The 19,410-nt window shown below is 44.4% G+C and overlaps 1 protein-coding gene across 1 annotated transcript in view; it reads left to right on the forward strand.

Annotated features, from left to right (window-relative positions):
* adck1 (aarF domain containing kinase 1) overlaps positions 1-19,410 on the forward strand; it is a 162,761-nt gene that overhangs the window by 90,106 nt on the left and 53,245 nt on the right. The window contains exons 5-6 of the mRNA XM_056296407.1: positions 1,674-1,832; positions 7,234-7,350. Coding sequence (XP_056152382.1) covers positions 1,674-1,832; positions 7,234-7,350 — 276 coding nt within the window. The remainder of the gene's footprint in view (positions 1-1,673; positions 1,833-7,233; positions 7,351-19,410) is intronic.

Consider the following 19,410-nt stretch of genomic DNA (forward strand, 5'->3'; position numbering starts at 1 on the left):
TGGCGTCGGAAAAGCTGACACTTCTGGGGCTGGCGTTTCAGGTTTGCCTGACATACCGACATACCATATCTTAAAAAACATGGACGACCCATTATACTACCAGTGCAGTATATAGGATTGGTCCCCTCTTTGCCGCTGTAACAGCCTCCACTCTTCTGGGAAGGCTTTCTATGAGATTTTGGAACATAACCGTGGGGATTTGCTCCCATTCAGCCACAAGAGCATTAGTGAGGTTGAGCACTGATGTTTGGCAGGAAGATCTAAAAGTTGGTGTTCTAATTCACCCCAAAGGTGTTCAATGGGGTTGAAGTCAGGACTCTGTGCAGACCAGTCAAGGTGTCCCATACCAAACTGAGCAAACCATGTCTTGATTGCTTTTTGCACAGGGTCTGGCACAAGAAAGGACCTTCACTCAACTGTTTCCAAACACCATTCACCAAACTGTGTATTGTTGGAAGCACACAATTCTCTAGAATGTCATTGTATGCTGTTGCATTAAGATTTCCAGACACTTAAACAAACAGGCCTAGCCAAAACCATGAAAAACTGCACCAGACCATTATTTCTTCTCCACCAGACTTTATAGTGGCACTGTGCATTTGGGCACATAGCATTCTCCCGGCATCTACCAAACCCAGACTCATCTATCAGTCTGCCAGATAGTGATGCACGATTCATCACTCCAGAGAATGCGTTTGGACTGCTCCAGAGTCAATGATCGTGTGCTTTACATCACTCCAGCTGAGTGAGGTGGCTGAGGAACAGCTTCTTCCCCAGAGCTGTAGCTTCCACCGCCCCCCCCCAACACATACACACACACACACACACACACCTGCCTATATCTGCTGAGGACTAACTGCTACTAAAACCACTGCAATATGGACAACTACGTGCAATAATCACATACACTATTATGAACCTTAAAAAGCCGCTGCTATCTTTTATTGTCCCATCATCATTTTTTGCTACCTCACTTATTTTTTACTACCTCACTTGTTTATCCTAAATGTTGTTTGTCCTTGTTTTTAATCTTGTTTTTTTTTTAATCATTTACCTTGTCTAGTGTTGCTCATCTGAGAGTCACCAAATGTAATTTTGTTGTGTGCGCACAATTACAATAAAGTATCTTATCTTATCCAGCCGATGCTTGGAATTGCACATGGTGATCTCATGGTGAAGCTCCCGACAAACAGTTCTTGTGCTGATGTTGCTTCCAGAGGCAGTTTGGAATTCGTTAGTGAGTTTTGCATCTGAGGACTAACAATTTTTACCCACTATGTGCAGAATGGAACTTGGCAGTCTTGTTCTGCCAGCTTGTGTGATGTACTGCTTTACGACTGAGCTATTGTTGCTCCTAAACATTTCCACTTCACAATAATTAATTATAGTTGACCAGGGCAGCTCTAGCAGGGCAGACATTTGACAACTGACTTGTTGGAAAGGTAGCATTCTATGACAGTGCTATGTTTAATGTCACTGAGCTCTTCAGTACGACCCATTATACTACCAGTGTTTGTCTATGGAGATTGCATCACAGTATGCTTGATTTTAAGCATCTACCAGCAATGGATGTGGCTGAAATAGCCTAATCCATTCATTAGAATGGGTGTTCACCTACTTTTGGCCATATAGTGTGAAGCCTGTTCTGACTGGTTCTGACTGTGATTTTGAAGGTATTGCTGAGATCAGTCCACTGGCTCTTCCCCGATTTTGCCTTCATGTGGCTGGTGGAAGAGGCCAAAAAGAACATGCCCCTGGAGCTGAACTTTCTCAATGAAGGACGCAACGCAGAGCGGGTGGCTGAAATGCTGGCTCTTTTCCCTTTTCTCAAGGTAACAACACACACACCCCAGGTACCAATAGAAAGCCAGTGCAGTCAGTAAATATCTCTCATTTATTCTCATTACCCACATCCATCTCAAGGTTGCAGAGACTAGCTCAGTCACACATGGAAACTTCAGTGGGATAAGCTACTAAAGATAGTTGCCTCACTCAAGCACTCCAAGTTCAATACTGTATCTATATAGGAAGAATTCAGCATTTTTTAAGTCTAATCTCCATTTTATACTTATCGCTCATTTACTACATTATTTTCACAGCCATCCATCCTATTCTCCGTACTGGACATGCAACTCCAGCTAGAGTTCAATGCAATTAATGGGGGGGGGGGGGCACAATTCTCAGTCAGTGCAAAAAAGCACTCCAGTATTCAGCCACAGCTAACATAACTGTCTACCATACCAAATTCAGCTGGTTAATTTTAATATTCACACTCGTTTTTTGTGGTTTGATTGTTGTTGTTTTTTTTTTTTAAGTTTGTTATGGCTCTTATTCTAAGTCCATCTCCCTCAACCATGAACAGACTCTTCTTAGTTTAGATTGTGATACTTTGTCGACCTCCTGGCTCTTACTGTTTCTTGAAGAATTTGGAGAATTTAACTCAGGCCTTGTTACTCATTCTGATGAGATTCTAATTATTGGTGATTTCAATATTCATCTGAATAAGGCTGCTGATCCTCTAAGTAAAACCTTCCTGGTGCTAGTTGATACTTTTGGGTTCGCTCAGTTTGTTCAAGAGTTGACTCATTGCAGTGGTAACACCCCTTGATTTGGTTTTATATAAAGGGACTTTTAGTACTAGCATGTGGCAGACCTGAAAACAAAACATTACAATAGTCAAATCTGGATGAAACAAATGCATGCATTAGAGTCTTATGTTATCCATAGACAGGAAATGCCAAATTTTAGCTATGTTACATAAGTAAAAAAAAAAAAAGGCACTCTGTGATTTATTTAGTATGTTTATCAAAGGAAAGGCTGGGATCAAACATCACATCAAGATTTTTGGCTGCAGCACTTTGTGAAATCATAGCGTTTTCGATTATTGTTGTTACTTGATCAAATTGGTGTCTGTGTCAAGCAGAAGCAATGACCAGCATCTGTTTCATCCAAATTTAAAAGCAGGATATTCATTGGCATACAATTTTTCACAGCAGCCAAGTAGGCCTCTAAATTAGTCATTTGAGTATGATCATCAGCCATTATAGGCACATACAGCTGAGTATCATCAGCATAGCAATAGAAATGTATTCAATGATTGCATATAATTTGGAAAAGAGGTGAAATACTATAAAGAGATAAAAGTGGAGGGCCAAGAACTGAGCCCTGAGGTACACCATGTCAGATAGGTACACCAATGTCAGATAACTTTGATGTAATATTATTATAGCAGACACAATGTGTTCTGCCAGATAAGTAGGACTTAAGCCAAGAGAGAGCTAAGCCAGAGACACCAAAATTACAGTTTATTCTGTCTAATAGTATGCAGCAATCAATGGTGTTAAAAGCTGCACTGAGGTCCAGTAGTAGAAGCACAGAAGTGGAATCAGAGTCCATAGCTAGTAGAAGATCCTTCAACACTCTGGTCAAAGCAGTTTCAGTGGAGTGACAGGCCCTGCAAGCAGATTGAAAAGGTTCATATAGATAGTTTTATTCTATATGGGTCGAAAGTTGTTGATACACAACTGTCTCCAGTACTTTAGAAAAGAATTGAAGGTTAGAGACTGGTTGATAGTTATTAAGAGACCCTGGATCGATGTGCGTTTTTTTTTAAGTAGAGGTTTAACCACAGCTGTCTTAAAACTGCTGGGAACAATGCCAATAGTAAGTGGTAAATTAACAATGTCTAGCATTGTAGGCTTAGGAAAAGGCCAGAGGTATTTAAAAAGTTTTGCTTGTAAGAGGTCAAGTAGGCAATCAGTGCATTTAGAAGCTGACACGAGCTTAAGTCAAGTGTCAAGAGAGATAGTCTCAAAAGCTGTAATAACAGGGACTATCAGTGACTCATTGTGTGTGTGTGTGTGTGTGTGTGTGTGTGTGTGTGTGTGTGTGTGTGTATTTATTTATTTATTTTTTTTTTTTTTTTTCCCAAAACCGTCAATGGTGTTATAAGTGCTCAACTAATGAGGAGCGGAATATCAACACATACAGGAAAAAAAAGTTTTAATACATTGCAGTACAGGCCTGTTTCGTGTGACACGCACTCATCAGCTGCTAATGATATGTATATATATATAGCTATAGATATAGATATATATGAATTTGGCATGAATGTGGATCTGCAGGAGTAGCTGGAGTTGAAGAACTAATTTTTTTTAGTGATCTTATCAATCTTATTGCAGTAAAAGTCAAGAAGCTCATGGGCCATGAATGATGAGTAGCTAATAGACTGTTGCTTTTTAGTAAGTTTAGCTACAGTGTCAAAGAGAAATCTGGGGTTATGTTTTTTATTGATTAAGTGAGAGAGATACACTGCTTTTACAGCAGATAAAGTATGATTGTATTTCAATAAACACTTATGCCGAGTTATGTAAAAATCTTCTTAATGTTCCAGTCTCCTGCAGGTCCACTTAACAGCATGTGTCTCAACATTAAACCAGGGTGTAGGCCTCTTTAGTCGCCTAGCTCTGGTAGTGAGAGGTGAAACTGAATTGAGGAGACTAGAGAGGGCCACATTTAATTCACCAGTGAAAATTTAAACAGTCATTCCCTTTCAATGAAAGGAGCAATGACTTTCAGGCAGCTGCTGGCCAAATGCAGCTACAGTGGAGGGACCAGTTTGGTGAGTGGTAATTACATCTGTGCTGACATTAACTGGACAGGCTAATAATGCTTCAAGTTTGATGAGAAAATGATCTGACCCAGCAGATGTGGTTGGTAAGACATTCAGATCAGAAACAGCTATCCCTTTAGATGAAACCAAACCAAGGGTAGTGCCACTGCAATGAGTCGACTCTTGAACAAACTGAGTGAACCCAAAAGTATCAACTAGTGCCAGAAAGGCTTTACTTAGAGGATCAGCAGCCTTATTCAGATGAATATTGAAATCACCAAGAATTAGAATCTCATTAGAATGGGTAACAACACCTGACATAAATTCTCCAAATTCTTCAAGAAATAGTTAGTGAGAGCCAGGAGGCCGATAGAGTATTACAATCAGGACTGAGCTGCTAGATGGATTCAGAACAAGAGCCTAAAAAGATTGGAATTTAGATTCAACTCTAGAAGTTATATTTAAAGTGGACTTATATACTAAGGCAACACCCCCACCTTGTTTATTTGCCCTGGCTACATGGGAATAAGTATAGTCGGGTGGGGAAGCTTCATTTAAGAGAAAGAACACATTTGGTTTCAGCCGTGTTTCTTAATAACCTAATCATATCAAAACTATCTTCAAGAATCAGATCATTTGTTAGTAAGACTTTGGTGGACAGTGATCTGATATTTATAAAACAAAACGTAAGCATCTTGTGGAAGTGATCAGTAGTAGGCAGAACTTTAGAGCTACCAATAGGTAAAATATTCATTAAAATTAGACACCTTGTGTTATTAGTTGACAATTTTGACAACCTACGCTTTGGACGATATGTGTTCACACTTTTGATAACATTAGATGTTTGGCTCTGAAGACTATTAGGTACTTCATTGCACATTTCACCACCACCAGTGGTAGGAATAATTACTAGATTATTGTGATTCACACATTTAGGACAGGCGAGCTTGGGAGCAATACGTTAGGATAGGGAGACAGTCTCAATGTTATAGACCAACTGTCAATCTGATATGAGAAATTCCCTGACTACACATATTAACTAAGCTAGTTGACTCCACATCCGCACTAGATTTAAACCTAGCAGGCTCTCTAATCACCTGCAACCTGCTGAATGATAAGTCCCTAGTGTCAAACTAAACGTGGACAGCTATCTATATTGCTAGACAAAAAAGCGGCGCCGTCCCCAGTAGGGTGAATGCCGTCCGCTTTCAGCAGGTAAGGGCGGCCCCAGAAAGAAGGCCAGTTATCAACAAAGCCAAATCCCTGCTCATTACAGTAACGAGCCAGCCAGCGGTTCATTGAGGTGAGCCTACTGTACATCTCATCATTACCCCTCACAGGTAAGGGACCAGAGACAGTTAATCGATGCCGACACAGCTTGCTGGCAAACTCAAGCATTCTGACTAGACTGGCTTTTGTGACCTCTGATTGCTTCATCCTAGCATTATTGGTGCCAACATGAATAACAACGTTGCTGAAAGTAGTGGTGCTGTGTGCCTGGGTTCCCTGACTCTCCCTCCGTGATGCCAGCACCCTAAGATTAGCCTCTATGTCAGAGACTCTAGCCCCGGGTAAACAGTGAACCAAGGCTGGCAAAGCTAATCGGATGTTACGGGTAATGGAGTCTCCTATCACTAGCGTGCGTTGCTTTACTCTGTCGACAGAAGCGGGAGAGGCATGCTGGCCGGTAGCACTACCAACAGGTCTGGTGAGTGGCAAAAAACAGTTTGCAGTCGGGAGAGGTGACTGCAGACCAAGCCACAAAGATCGGTGGCTTGCTCTTGCGAGCCTTCCTATGCCAGTAAACAGAGACAAACTCTACCACATCTGCCGACGAGGCTGAGCTAGTGCTAACAAGAGCAGGTCTGATGTCAGGCCCGGAGCTAAGGCTGTCTGGAGTGCTGGTCACAGCTAACGTAATCGTACCCGAAAGAAACTGCTTTAACTCACGGACACATCTCTAGTAGAGACAGCCTTTCTGTAATTTCAGAACAGTCACCACACACCATCCTTTTAATGAGGCTGCTTTGACTGCAAGTTAGTAACAAACTAGGAACAAGAGGCTGCCTACTAAACACAAGAGTCGCTTAAGAAAGAAAGCTAGATAATCTAGCGAGAAGTGAACTAAGCACAGAAAATATTTAAATCAGTAGGGCAAATGAAGAGGTTAGGGCAGACTATAGAGAATGGATAGCAAGATAGTAAGAGAATAAATGGCATTTATCAATCTCACAAAGCCGACTGTCATGAAGGCAGAAGCCTTTGTATACACCTTGGTGTGTGTGTGTGTGTGTGTGTGGGTGGGTGGGTGTGGTCCCCACAAATGGAGTTGAGTAGGAATAATAAAACGAGGACCTTCACACTGAGTGGGGACACTTTCCTTGTCTCCATAACTTCAAGGGGCTATTTTAGGGTTAGAATTTGGGTTTAAGGAATGAATGTAGTCAGTGAGGGGTCTCCATAAACATAGGAATACAAAGCAGTGTGTCTATGTGCACATGGGTTTTTGTGGTGCGTGTGTGAAGAAGTGTTAGCCTTAACTGTGAGATTGATATTTTGCCCCTTGCCTTGCTTCGCCCTCCATCCTCTTTGCCTCTCTATCCCCTCTCATTCCCTTCCAGGTTCCTCAAATCCATTGGGACCTGTCCACTAAGAGGATCCTGACCATGGACTTTGTAGAGGGGGGGCAGGTCAACGACAGGGACTATATGAGGAGACATGGCATCAATGTTAACGAGGTAGGGTTTTTATGTGTGGGAACGTGTGGGCATGGTAAAGAGAGAATCACTATTCATGATCAGTCCAGACCTGCTATAAAGCCTGGCAGTGTCTGCCATGTTTATTTTGTTCCAAGGTTATTATATACTTGCATTTAGAGTTTGCACGGACTCACACTTGTCTGTTAGGTTAGTGGATATACCTGACTTGTGCATCTGCAGTAGCCCATTTGTAATGATGACCATCACAGTTTACATCCACGGAGGCCTTCCCATGCACCACTCTTACTGCACCACTCTGCTTGTTTTTGACTACCTTTTTAACTTTAGCACTTTTTACAATTCTCTGTTCACCCCTTGTGTCATGGGTCTTCACCAGCTGTTTTAGAATCTGGCTGTCTGCTTTGAGTAAAGACATGATCTTCAGCAATTTAACAGTGTCATTAGAAGTTGCAAGTTTGGCAACAGGCATGGACGCAAGTCCACGAATACTGGGATGGCATCCAGCGCTTTGCCTGTGCCCCCCTCCATGGGGTTAGTGGTTGTGTCACGACAGCACAGTGTCACGCAAGAGCGCGTAATACACCCACCGGTCCAACATGTCAGTGTCACAGTTTGCTTCACTCAGGCATGAAAAGTACACGCGTGTATGAAGGGGCAGTGCCAGCAGGGGGCAATGATTAACTCAATGCCAGCAACTCCCCACGGAGGAAAAGAAGCATACATCCATCCATCCATCCATTATCCAAACCACCTATCCTGCTCTCAGGGTCACGGGGATGCTGGAGCCTATCCCAGTAGTCATTGGGCAGCAGGCGGAGAGACACCCTGGACAAGAGGCATACAGCATTTTCCAAAATCCCAACCCTAACCCTAACCCAACCCTAACCTGCCTTCGCTTCTTAATTATTGCCCCCTGTTGGCGCTGTACTTTCATACACGCGTGTACTTTTCACGCCTGAGCGAGGCAAGCTGACACTGACACGTTGGACCGGCGGGTGTGTTACACGCTTTGGCGTGATACTGGGCTGGTCAGGAAGGACATCCGATGTAAACTTTTGCCAAGTCAGTATGCGGATTGACAAGACCATACCAGATTGCTCACAGGGCAACTATAAAATCAGCTGTGGTGACCACTGAGAAACGGAACAAGCCAAAAGAAGAAGATTACAACAAGTTGCAGCAGTTTTGAGAGCCAATAGATTAAATTCTTGGTTGAAAACTTGATGCTTGACCGCGCATCGTTGCACACAGAGGCAAGGTCCATTATAAGGAATGCTTTTTTTAAAATTGTTGTTACTTTTATGTAATATTTAAAAGGGGTTGCCTCCTAACGGTCACTCTACAGTGTCTCGAATGACGCAATGTCCACACATTAAATAACGTTTGGTGTTCCGTGTTTACTGTGGTCTACCACAGCGTTTCTCAAACCTCTCCTGGAGGACCACTTGTCCTGCATGTTTTAGATCTCTCCCTGCTCCAACACAGCTAATTGAAATGTTCAACTCGTTATGAGCTCCCGAAGCTGCCTAATAACAAAACTGATCATTTAAATCAGCTGTGTTGGAGCAGGGAGAGATCTAAAACATGCAGGACAAGTGCTCCCCCAGGAGAGGTTTGAGAAACGCTGGTCTACCATGCATACACAATCCCTTCCATCTCCTGCATTTCCTGACTCTCCAGGATAGGTCAGTGACGTCGTCATCACCTAGCGTCGTGCTGGACTAGACCATTACTGGATCATACCATTATATCCTGACCTATGGATATTACATCTCCCTTCTTTTAAAGAAAAAATACTTGGTGGTATGCAAGTGCAGTGAGCTATAATGTCAACATAAATCTATCAATAACAAAATACACATTTTCAATTATTGCACCAATGAAATAAATCTGCAAATGAATCCTTAATGGCCCCGAGTAGCTCAATTAACATTCCGGAACATCATGAACAATAATACACATATTTCAGTGCAACATCAATTCACATTTTCAACATTTTTTTTTTTTTTGCAACACAATATCAACCTTTCTGCTTTTTTTTTTTAGGTTGATTTCAAACAGTCACAGGTCCAAGATAACTTTTGGCTTAACCAGAGGTCCTGATCTGGTAGTGACGTGTTGTGGTGACCCTCTTGGGGAACCTGACACACTTTGCTGTACAGTCTTATACTCAGTGGTCTTGGGCTCCACCTGTTGGTCGTGTGTGTTAACTTCCTGACCTGCATCACATCCGTTGCTCTGTAGAAGATGTCATCGATTGCGTCGAAGCGCTTGACCTTCATCTGTGATGATGTTGTAAGATCTTTGGGTCTCAGCCGGTCCGACAACTGTAGCGGGTTTCCACGTTCCAGTTGGCTGTTGGACTTGGACTGTGGCTCCTGTCGGCGGTGCAGGTAGCATTTTGGCATTTCTATCATAATACCTTTTTTGTTGTTTTTGGCCCAGTCCTCTCCTGCCATGGACTGCGCTGCAACAAGCGAGTTCTGGTTGTAGCTGTTTTGCAGTGGTTGGAAGGACTGAGCGTAAGGCTCTGCTCATTAACAGCTGTGCTGGGCAGTTGAGTCCAGCCACTGGTGTGTTCCTGTATTCCAATAAGCTGAGGTACGGGTCTGACCTCTGTGTGTGTGCTTTGTCCATGAGGGCTTTGGCTGTTTGCACTGTCTTCTCAGCCAACCCATTGCTCTTTGGGTACAGGGGGCTGCTTGTGACATGCTCAAAGTCCCATGCCTGTGCAAAGCTCTTGAAATCCTGTGAGCTGTAGCAAGCACCATTATCACTCACTACAGACAGGGTTATTCCAAATTTTGTAAACATGGCCTTCAGCTTCTGGATGACAGTTGGGTAAATGAGGTTTGCGATTTTCTCTACCTCAAAGTACCTGCTATAATAGTCAACTGCAACTATATGGTCAGTGTTGTTCCATTTGAACAGGTCAGTGGCTATGACCTGCCAAGGTCGTTCAGGAATGGGGTGTGGCAGCATCGGCCCTTTGGGGACGGAGCGGCGTCGCTCTAGGCAAATGCTACAAGATCCCACTAGTGTCTCTATCTGTTCACCATCTCTGGCCAGAACAGAATCTCTCTCGCATGCTGCTTACACGTCTCCATGCCGAGATGGCCTGTGTGTATGCGTGCAAGCATGTCTGCTCTGAGTGATTTTGGCACAATGATTTTTTCTCCTTTTAACAAAATGCCATCTGTCTCGGATATTTCATCCCTGTGATTCCAATAGTCAGCGACAGCAGAGCATTGTTTGACTGTCTCAGGCCATCCTAATTGGATAACCTGTCTCAAGGCTGAGAGTTGCTCATCCTTGGCTGTGGCAGACCTGATTTCTGCCATTTTCCAGTCGCTCACCGGAGCACTGCTGATCACTGTGTGTATTTGGGAATCCATGCCTTCACTCAGGGAGTTGTCACTGTACTCAATCGGCTTCCTAGACAGCGTGTCTGTGACTGGTATTTGCTTTCTGGGCTTGTGAACAATGTTGACGCTGTATCTTTGCGACTGTAGTATCATGCTCTGGAGCTGCAGCGGTGCAGATCCCAAGGGCTTTGCATGATTGACTCAAGCAGCTAGTGATCTGACTCCATGGTCACCTGACGTCCATACAGGTATTGGTGGAATTGTTTGCATCCAAAGAGCACGGCGTACAGCGCCTTTTCGATCTGAGCATAGCTGACTTCCGTCTCATTCAGTGCCTTTGATGCATACGCAATTGGTTTCTCATCCTGCAGCAGGACTGCTCCTAAAGCATGTTTGGAGGCATCCACCTGCAGCTTCATATCCTTAGTGGGGTCAAAGTAGGCTAATACGGGACCGGGCTCTTGTGTTAAGAGGCTTTTCACTTGCTGGAATGCAGCATCCTGGTTCGAGTCCTATACAAACTCACTGCTCTCTTTCAACAGTTCTTGGAGTGGGGCTGTTGCCTCCGAGAGTCTGGGGGCAAACTTAGACAGGTACGTGATCATGCCCAATATTGTGTCTAGCTCTGCCTTGCTCTGCGGTGGGGGCACGTCTTTGATTGCTTTGACTTTGTTGGGGTCAGGCCGGACGCCCTCTCGTGTCAATATGTGTCCAAAATAGCTCACCTTGGGCACACAGATGATGCGCTTGTCTTTGTTCAATTTTATTCCTTTCTCTTTGGTTCTCTGCAGCATGGCACGTAGGCTAGCATCATGCTCCTCTTTGGTGCGGCCATATACAATGATGTCATCGATAATGGCAGCAACGTTGTGGAGACCTTCATAGGCCTCGTCCACCCGTCTCTGGAACTCATCTTGTGCAGATATGATTCCGACGGGAGTCTCTTGAACCTGTATCTGCCATAGACGGTGTTAAATGTGGTTAGCATGGATGACTCTTCGCTGAGTTTTATGTTCCAGTAACCAGACCTGGCGTCTAATACGCTAAAGTACTGTGCCCCTGCCAGTCTTGCCATAATGTGATCTAGAGTAGGGAGTGGATAGTGGGGTCTCTGGGTGGTGGGGATCGGAACAAGTCCTGAGCTTTTCTGTTTTGGGCTTTTCCACTACCACCAGTGCGTTAACCCATTCTGTTGGTTCAGTGACCTTTTGGATTATGCCCATTTTCTCCATTTCATCTAACTCTTCTTTGAGTCGGCTGCGCAAAGCGTATGGGATGCAGCAAGGCGGGCACACCACTGGTGTTACTTCAGGTTTCAGGCGAAGACTACACTCTCCAGGAAACAGTCCAATGCCCTGAAACACATCCGCATACTCATCCATCGGCTCATGTGTGGCTCTGGCTGCACATTGACCATATGCACTATTTTGACAATGTTCAGGTCTAGACATGCTCTCATGCCTAGGATGGGGGGAGCGCTTTCTGCACAGACTATGTCAAAATCTAGCATTACGGTTTTCTTTTTGTACCTGCAGGTTAACTTACCGGCACCTTTCACACTGAGTGTGTTCCCACCATATCCTGAAAGCCTGGACGGTTGGCCTAGCACTACATTTCCAAACAGTTGGTGGGATATGTTTGCTGGTATTATATTGGCCTGGGCACCTGTGTCTATTTTAAACTTTAATTTGTGCCTCTGTTTGCCTATTTCCAATTCTGCAAAGGCCTGTTCCTTATTTGTGTTTTCATGCTGTTTAGTTGTAGTGTCAATGTACAGTTCATCTTCCGATTACTGTTCAGCACTCTCTGCAATAGCATGCACTTTCTTTGCTTTATATTGTGCTTGATGGTGCTGTGGTGGTGTCCTACACACCCTAGCATAGTGATTTAATTTTTTGCATTTGTTACACTGGCGTCCCTTTGCTGGACATTCCTCAGTAGGGCTGTGCTCTCCTCCGCACGCACCACATCCTTTGTTTTGCATGGCACCGTTAGCGTCAGTTGTGTTTACAGTTTTGCGGTCGTGACGTGTCTGTCCTCTTCTGAACGGCTTCTTGCTAACTGCATCTACAGACGGGTTGATTACGCCTGCTGTGGGTAATCCATTGTTTTTAATTGCTGCTGTGATAGTTCGTGGGATCGTGCTATGTCAACAGCCCTTTCCAGTGTTAGCTCTGGACCTACACAGAGAAGCTTTTCTCTCACTCTTGTTGAGTTTGTGGTGAACACAATTCTGTCCCTGACCATCTCGTCACTGTTAGGATAATCAGTCTTTCACTAGCAGTCTTAATTCAGTCACAAACTGGTCGAAATTTTCACCTTCGCCTTGCATCTTTTCGTGGAAGTTATAACGTGCAAAGATGGGGTTAGCTTTGGGCATTACGTAGGCTTCAAAGCCGTCATAATAGGTTTTCAATACCGTTTTCTGGTCTGCAGCTAGAGTCAGTGTATTGAAGTCGTCTCTGCCCTTCTCTCCAATCCATAAGAGCAAGTAGCTGCATTTTCCCTCCTCCTTTTTTGCACTTAGTGGTCCGGCAAACATAAGCTCCACATGCTGGTGAAACTCTCTCCACCTATCGGGAAGGATGGACGAGTCCCAATCCATCCATGGCATCGGAACACTGGTAGCCTCCATCTCTCGTCGTCAGGTCGATGTGAGCACTAGCGAGTTGATTCTGACACCATGTAATATTTAAAGGGGTTGTCTCCTAACAGTCACTCTACAGTGTCTCGAATGAAGCAATGTCCACACATTAAATAACGTTTGGTGTTCCGTGTTTTCTGTGGTCTACTATGCATACACAATCCCTTCCGTCTCCTGCATTTCTTTAATCTCCAGGATAGGTAAGTGACGTCATCACCTACTGTCGTGCTGGACTAGACCCTTACTGGATCATACCATTATATCCTGACCTATGGATATTACATTTTAGTCATGATTTTATTAATCTATTTATACTTTGTAGCTAATTAAAGTGCTGCCTTCTCCTTGGAACGTACTTCATAAAGCACTATAATTTATATTATTTTATTGTTTCCCATGGAAACAAGACTTGGTCCTTGCAATTTCGGATTTAAGTGACAGGCCTTTGGAGCCCTGAAATGTGGGCTTACTGAGTCTGTGAGCTCAGCGTCTGAGTGTGTGTACATTTCAGTCACTTCATCTTCTCAAACATGCCAATTTGGGCATGCCCTAAATATTTGAAATGCTTCAACATGTTTTAACATGGATACTTGAAAACTTGCCCTTGATGACATACCTGTGGAGGTATGTTTAGGAGAGATGGCAGTGGGGTTTTAACTAGATTGTTTAACACAATCTTAGAAAGTGAGAGGATACCTGAGGAGTGGAGAAGAAGCATACTGGTACCGATTTTCAAGAACAAGGGCGATGTGCAGAACTGTAGCAACTACAGAGGTATAAAGTTGATCAGCCACAGCATGAAGATATGGGAAAGAGTAATAGAAGCTAGGTTAAGAGGAGAGGTGATGATCAGCGAGCAGCAGTATGGTTTCATGCCAGGAAAGAGCACCACAGATGTGATGTTTGCTTTGAGAATGTTGATTGAGAAGTATAGAGAAGGCCAGAAGGAGTTACATTGTGTCTTTGTAGATTTAGAGAAAACATACGACAGGGTGCCGAGAGAGGAGGTGTGGTATTGTATGAGGAAGTCGGGAGTTGCAGAGAAGTATGTAGGAGTGGTGCAGGATATGTATGAGGGCAGTGTGACAGTGGTGAGGTGTGTGGTTGGAATGACAGATGGGTTCAAGGTGGAGGTGGGATTACATCAAGGATCGGCTCTGAGACCTCTCTTGTTTGCACTGGTGATGGACAGGTTGACGGAGGAGATCTGGCAGGAGTCTCCGTGGACTATGATGTTCGCGGATGACATTGTGATCTGTAGTGAGAGTAGGGTGCAGGTTGATGAGGGCCTGGAGAGGTGGAGGTATGCACTGGAGAGAAGAGGAATGAAAGTCAGTAGGAGCAAGACGGAATACCTATGCATGAATGAGAGAGAGGACAGTGGAATGGTCAGGATGCAAGGAGCGGAGGTCACAAAGGCATATGAGTTTAAATATTTGGGGTCAACTGTCCAAGGTAACGGGGAGTGCAGGAGAGAGGTGGAGAAGAGAGTGCAGGCAGGGTGGAGTGGGTGGAGAAGTGTGTCAGGAGTGATTTGTGACAGAAGGGTACCAGCAAGAGTTAAAGGGAAGGTTTACAAGATGGTAGTGAGACCAGCTATGTTGTATGGTTTGGAGACAGTGGCACTGATGAAAAGACAGGAGGTGGAGCTGGAGGTGGCAGAGGTGAAGATGCTAAGATTTTCACTGGGAGTGATGAAGAAGGACAGGATTAGGAACGAGTATATGAGAGGGACAGCTCAGGTTGGACGGTTTGGAGACAAAGCAAGAGAGACAAGATTGAGATGGTGTGGACGTGTGGAGGAGAGATGCTGGGTATACTGGGAGAAGGATGCTGACTATGGAGCTGCCAGGAAAGAGGAGAAGAGGAAGGCCAAAGAGGAGGTTTATGGATGTGGTGAGGGAGGACATGCAGGTGGCTGGTGTGACGGAGGAAGATGCAGAGGACAGGAAGAAATGGAGACATGATCCACTGAGGCGCCCCCTAAGGGGAGCAGCCGAAAGTAGTAGTAGTAGACTTGAAAACTTGCTCTTCTTCTTCTTCTTTTTTTTTTGGGGAAGGTTCCCTGTTTTTCTACCCAGTTGTATCCGGCCAATTACCCCACTCTTCCAAGACGTCCAGGTCGCTGCTTCACACCCTCTGCTGATGGACTGCAGAATACCACAAGCCTCCTCCCATACATGTGGAGTCACCAGCTGCCTCTTTTTACCTGACAGTGAGGCGTTTCACCAGGGGGACATAGTGCATGGAAGACTCATGCTATTCCCCCTAGCCCCCCCCCGAACACGTGCTCCGACCGACCAGAGGAGGCGCTAGTGCAGTGACCAGCACACATATCCACATCCGGCTTCCCACCCGCAGACACGGCCAACTGTGTCTGTAGGGACGCCTGATAAAGCCGGAGGTAACACAGGGATTCGAACCGGTGATCCCCATGTTGGTAGGCAACGGAATAGACTGCTACGCTACCCGGATGCCTTTTTGATCTTACTTATTTATCAGACGTGTGGTGCCTCTGGCCTTACACAACAACATTGTCTTTAATTGTGTTTTGTGTTTCCCCAGGTTTATTCTTGTGAGAGATGTGACAGACAAATCAGCATCAGACTCACGAAACAATAAACGAGACAAAGATAACTCACTTGTGAACGTTATGTTAGATACAACATTTACTTTGATTAAAAAAAAACAAAACACTTCTGCTTTTAACATCCAGATGTTCAGCAGAAAAAAAAATCACTTTACAAGTCCAGAAATCAAAAAGCTTCTTGAAAGTGTATTTGCACCAGCATGTTCATTTCACATGGTGTGCATTAGTACAACTTGCAGATGTTTTGTTTGTGTTGAAAAGGTTTGCATTAGCCGTTTTCCTCATGTTTGCATTTACACGTATATTTAAGAGCTGCTGTGATTAGTACCTCGGTGCTGTACTTCAGTCCAGCCTTTTGTTGGAGCCATAAAATCCAAATACGGGCAATGGGGGAGACCATGGGTGGAGCTAGGGTTGGACCTGGGTGATAGACAGCATGACAGCGATCTGTCAGTCAAGGCAGACCTACACCCTCATGATGTCATTTTTTCAATCCTTTATATCCTTTCAACAGAACAATAATTTTTAAAATCTTGTAGAAAAAATATTGACTTTGTATTTGTAGGTAGAAATGAGGAATTACCCCCAAGTGGCCTGGTTTTAACTGCAATTTAAGGCATTTCTAAATTGACCTCAGCTTCCAGCCCTGGAAGCTGAATGGACATATGGGTCCATTCAGCTAGGGAGCCATGGCTCCTGATGGAAGTTTCCTTGTTTTTGGAAGGAAGGTTACTTGTCATTTGTTGGACAGAGCTGTTCCCATGTGGGGTCTTTCATCATCAGTATTTTCCTGTTTTGTGTTGGCCAGTCATGAGGGCAGCCTGGTGTTAATAGCTTGTTCATCTGTGGTGCAAGGTGTATAGGCACTACCGTTACTGTTGTGGGAGTATAGTTTTTACTTTCATTAAAATCAAGAGCTTCTGGTCCACGGTGGTGTAGCGGTCTAAGCATCAGCTTTGTGTCGATGCAGTTGCCCACTGGGGACCGGGGTTCGCGCCCCGGTCTCGTCAGATCCAACTATGGCCGGACTCAACGAAGCAGCAATAATTGGCAGCGTTGTCTTCGGGAGGGGGGGTGGAGTCGGCTTGTGTTCATCACATGAATGCGTCTCTGTGTGTGTCAGAAAAAGCAGTGGTTTGGCCCGGATTCGCCTTGTCGTGAAAGTGGCGAGGTGTCTCCTTCGAGACTGCCAGCCAGAGAGACGCAGTTGGCGAACGCATGCAGTATGAGGGTGGGTGTTTGAACTAAAAAAAAAAGGGATCGATTGGCCACTAAATTGGGAGAAAAAAGGGAAAGATCAGAAATATTTTTTTTTTAAATCAAGAGCTTTCCTTCAGACAGGAAGACACCAAGTTCTGAGTACCTCTACATAGACTTGTCTTGATCCATGCTCAGTAATCCAGGTAAGGAAATCACAGAAAGTTGAATCAGTTCATCTGGACACAACGTTTATTTAGAGAAACGTTTCATCATCATCTAAGTGACCTCTTCAGCCTCACCTGACTGCAGGTGCCCCCACCCTTACAAAAAATACAGTGGCATAGCGACCCAAACCAGTGATTGGTTTCATATGCAACTTGGCATGATGTGTTGATGTAGTCCACTGTAGTCCACTGTCATACTGCAGCTATGTTACTGTAGTCCACTGTAATCCACTGTCATACTGTAGCTAAGTTGCTGTAGTCCACTGTAGTCCACTGTCATACTGTAGCTACATTGCTGTAGTCCACTGTAGTCCACTGTCATACTGTAGCTATGTTGCTGTAGTCCACTGTCATACTGTAGCTACGTTCCTGTAGGCCACTGTAGTCCACTGTCATACTGTAGCTACATTGCTGTAGTCCACTGTAGTCCACTGTCATACTGTAGCTACGTTCCTGTAGTCCACTGCAGTCCACTGTCATACTGTAGCTACATCGCTGTAGTCCACTGTAATCCACTGTCATACTGTAGCTACGTTCCTGTAGGCCACTGTAGTCCACTGTCATACTGTAGCTACATTGCTGTAGTCCACTATAGTCCACTGTCATACTGTAGCTACGTTCCTGTAGTCCACTGTCATACTGTAGCTACATCGCTGTAGTCCACTGTAGTCCACTGTCATACTGTAGCTACATCGCTGTAGTCCACTGTAGTTCACTGTCATACTGTAGCTACGTTGCTGCAGTCCACTGTAGTCCACTGTCATACTCTAGCTACATTGTTGTAGTCCACTGTCACACTGTAGCTACGTTGCTGTAGTCCACTGTCACACTGTAGCTATGTTGCTGTAGTCCACTATGGTCCACTATCATATTGTTGCTACGTTGCTGTACTCCGCTATGATACGGTAGCTACATTGCTGTAGTCCACTGTAATTCACTGTCATACTGTTGCTATGTCACTGTAGTCCACTGTAGTCCACTGTCATACTGCAGCTACGTTACTGTAGTCCACTGTAGTCCACTGTCATACTGTAGCTAAGTTGCTGTAGTCCACTGTAGTCCACTGTCATACTGTAGCTACATTGCTGTAGTCCACTGTAGTCCACTGTCATACTGTAGCTACGTTGCTGTAGTCCACTGTCATACTGTAGCTACGTTCCTGTAGTCCACTGTAGTCCACTGTCATACTGTAGCTACATCGCTGTAGTCCACTGTGGTCCACTGTCATACTCTAGCTACATTGCTGTAGTCCACTGTCATACTTTAGCTACATTGCTGTAGTCCACTGTCATACTGTAGCTGCATCACTGTCTGTAGTCCAGTGTCATACTGTAGCTACGTTGCTGTAGTCCACTATAGTCCACTATCATATTGTTGCTACGTTGCTGTAGTCCGCTGTCATACGGTAGCTACATTGCTGTAGTCTACTGTAATCCACTGTCATACATTAGCTACATTGCTGTAGTCCACTGTAATTCACTGCCATACTGTTGCTATGTCACTGTAGTCCACTGTCATACTGTAGCTATGTTGCTGTAGTCAACTGCCATACTGTAGCTACATTGCTGTAGTCCATCTAGTCCACTGTCATACTTTAGCTACATCGCCATAGTTCACTGTAGTCCACTGTCATACTGTAGCTATGTTGATGTAGTCCACTGTAGTCCCTGGTCATACTTTAGCTACATCGCCATATTCCACTGTAGTCCACATTCATACTATAGCTATGTCACTGTAGTCCACTGTAGTCCATTGTCATACTATAGCCATGTCACTGTAGTCCACTGTAATCCACTGTCATACTGTAGCTATGTCACTGTATTCTACATAAATCAACTGCAATCCACTGTCATAATGTAGCTATGTTGCTGTAGTCCACTGTCATACTGTAGCTACGTTGCTGTAGTCCACTGTAGTTCACTATCATACTGTAGCTGCGTTGCTGTAGTCTAATGTCATACTGTAGCTACATCACTGTAGCCCACTGTAGTCCAATGTAGTCCACTGTCATACTGTAACTATGTTGCTGTAGTCCACTGTAGTCCACTTTCATAC

Source organism: Lampris incognitus, chromosome 16 (assembly GCF_029633865.1).
Source record: "Lampris incognitus isolate fLamInc1 chromosome 16, fLamInc1.hap2, whole genome shotgun sequence".
NCBI classification, from domain to species: domain Eukaryota; kingdom Metazoa; phylum Chordata; class Actinopteri; order Lampriformes; family Lampridae; genus Lampris; species Lampris incognitus.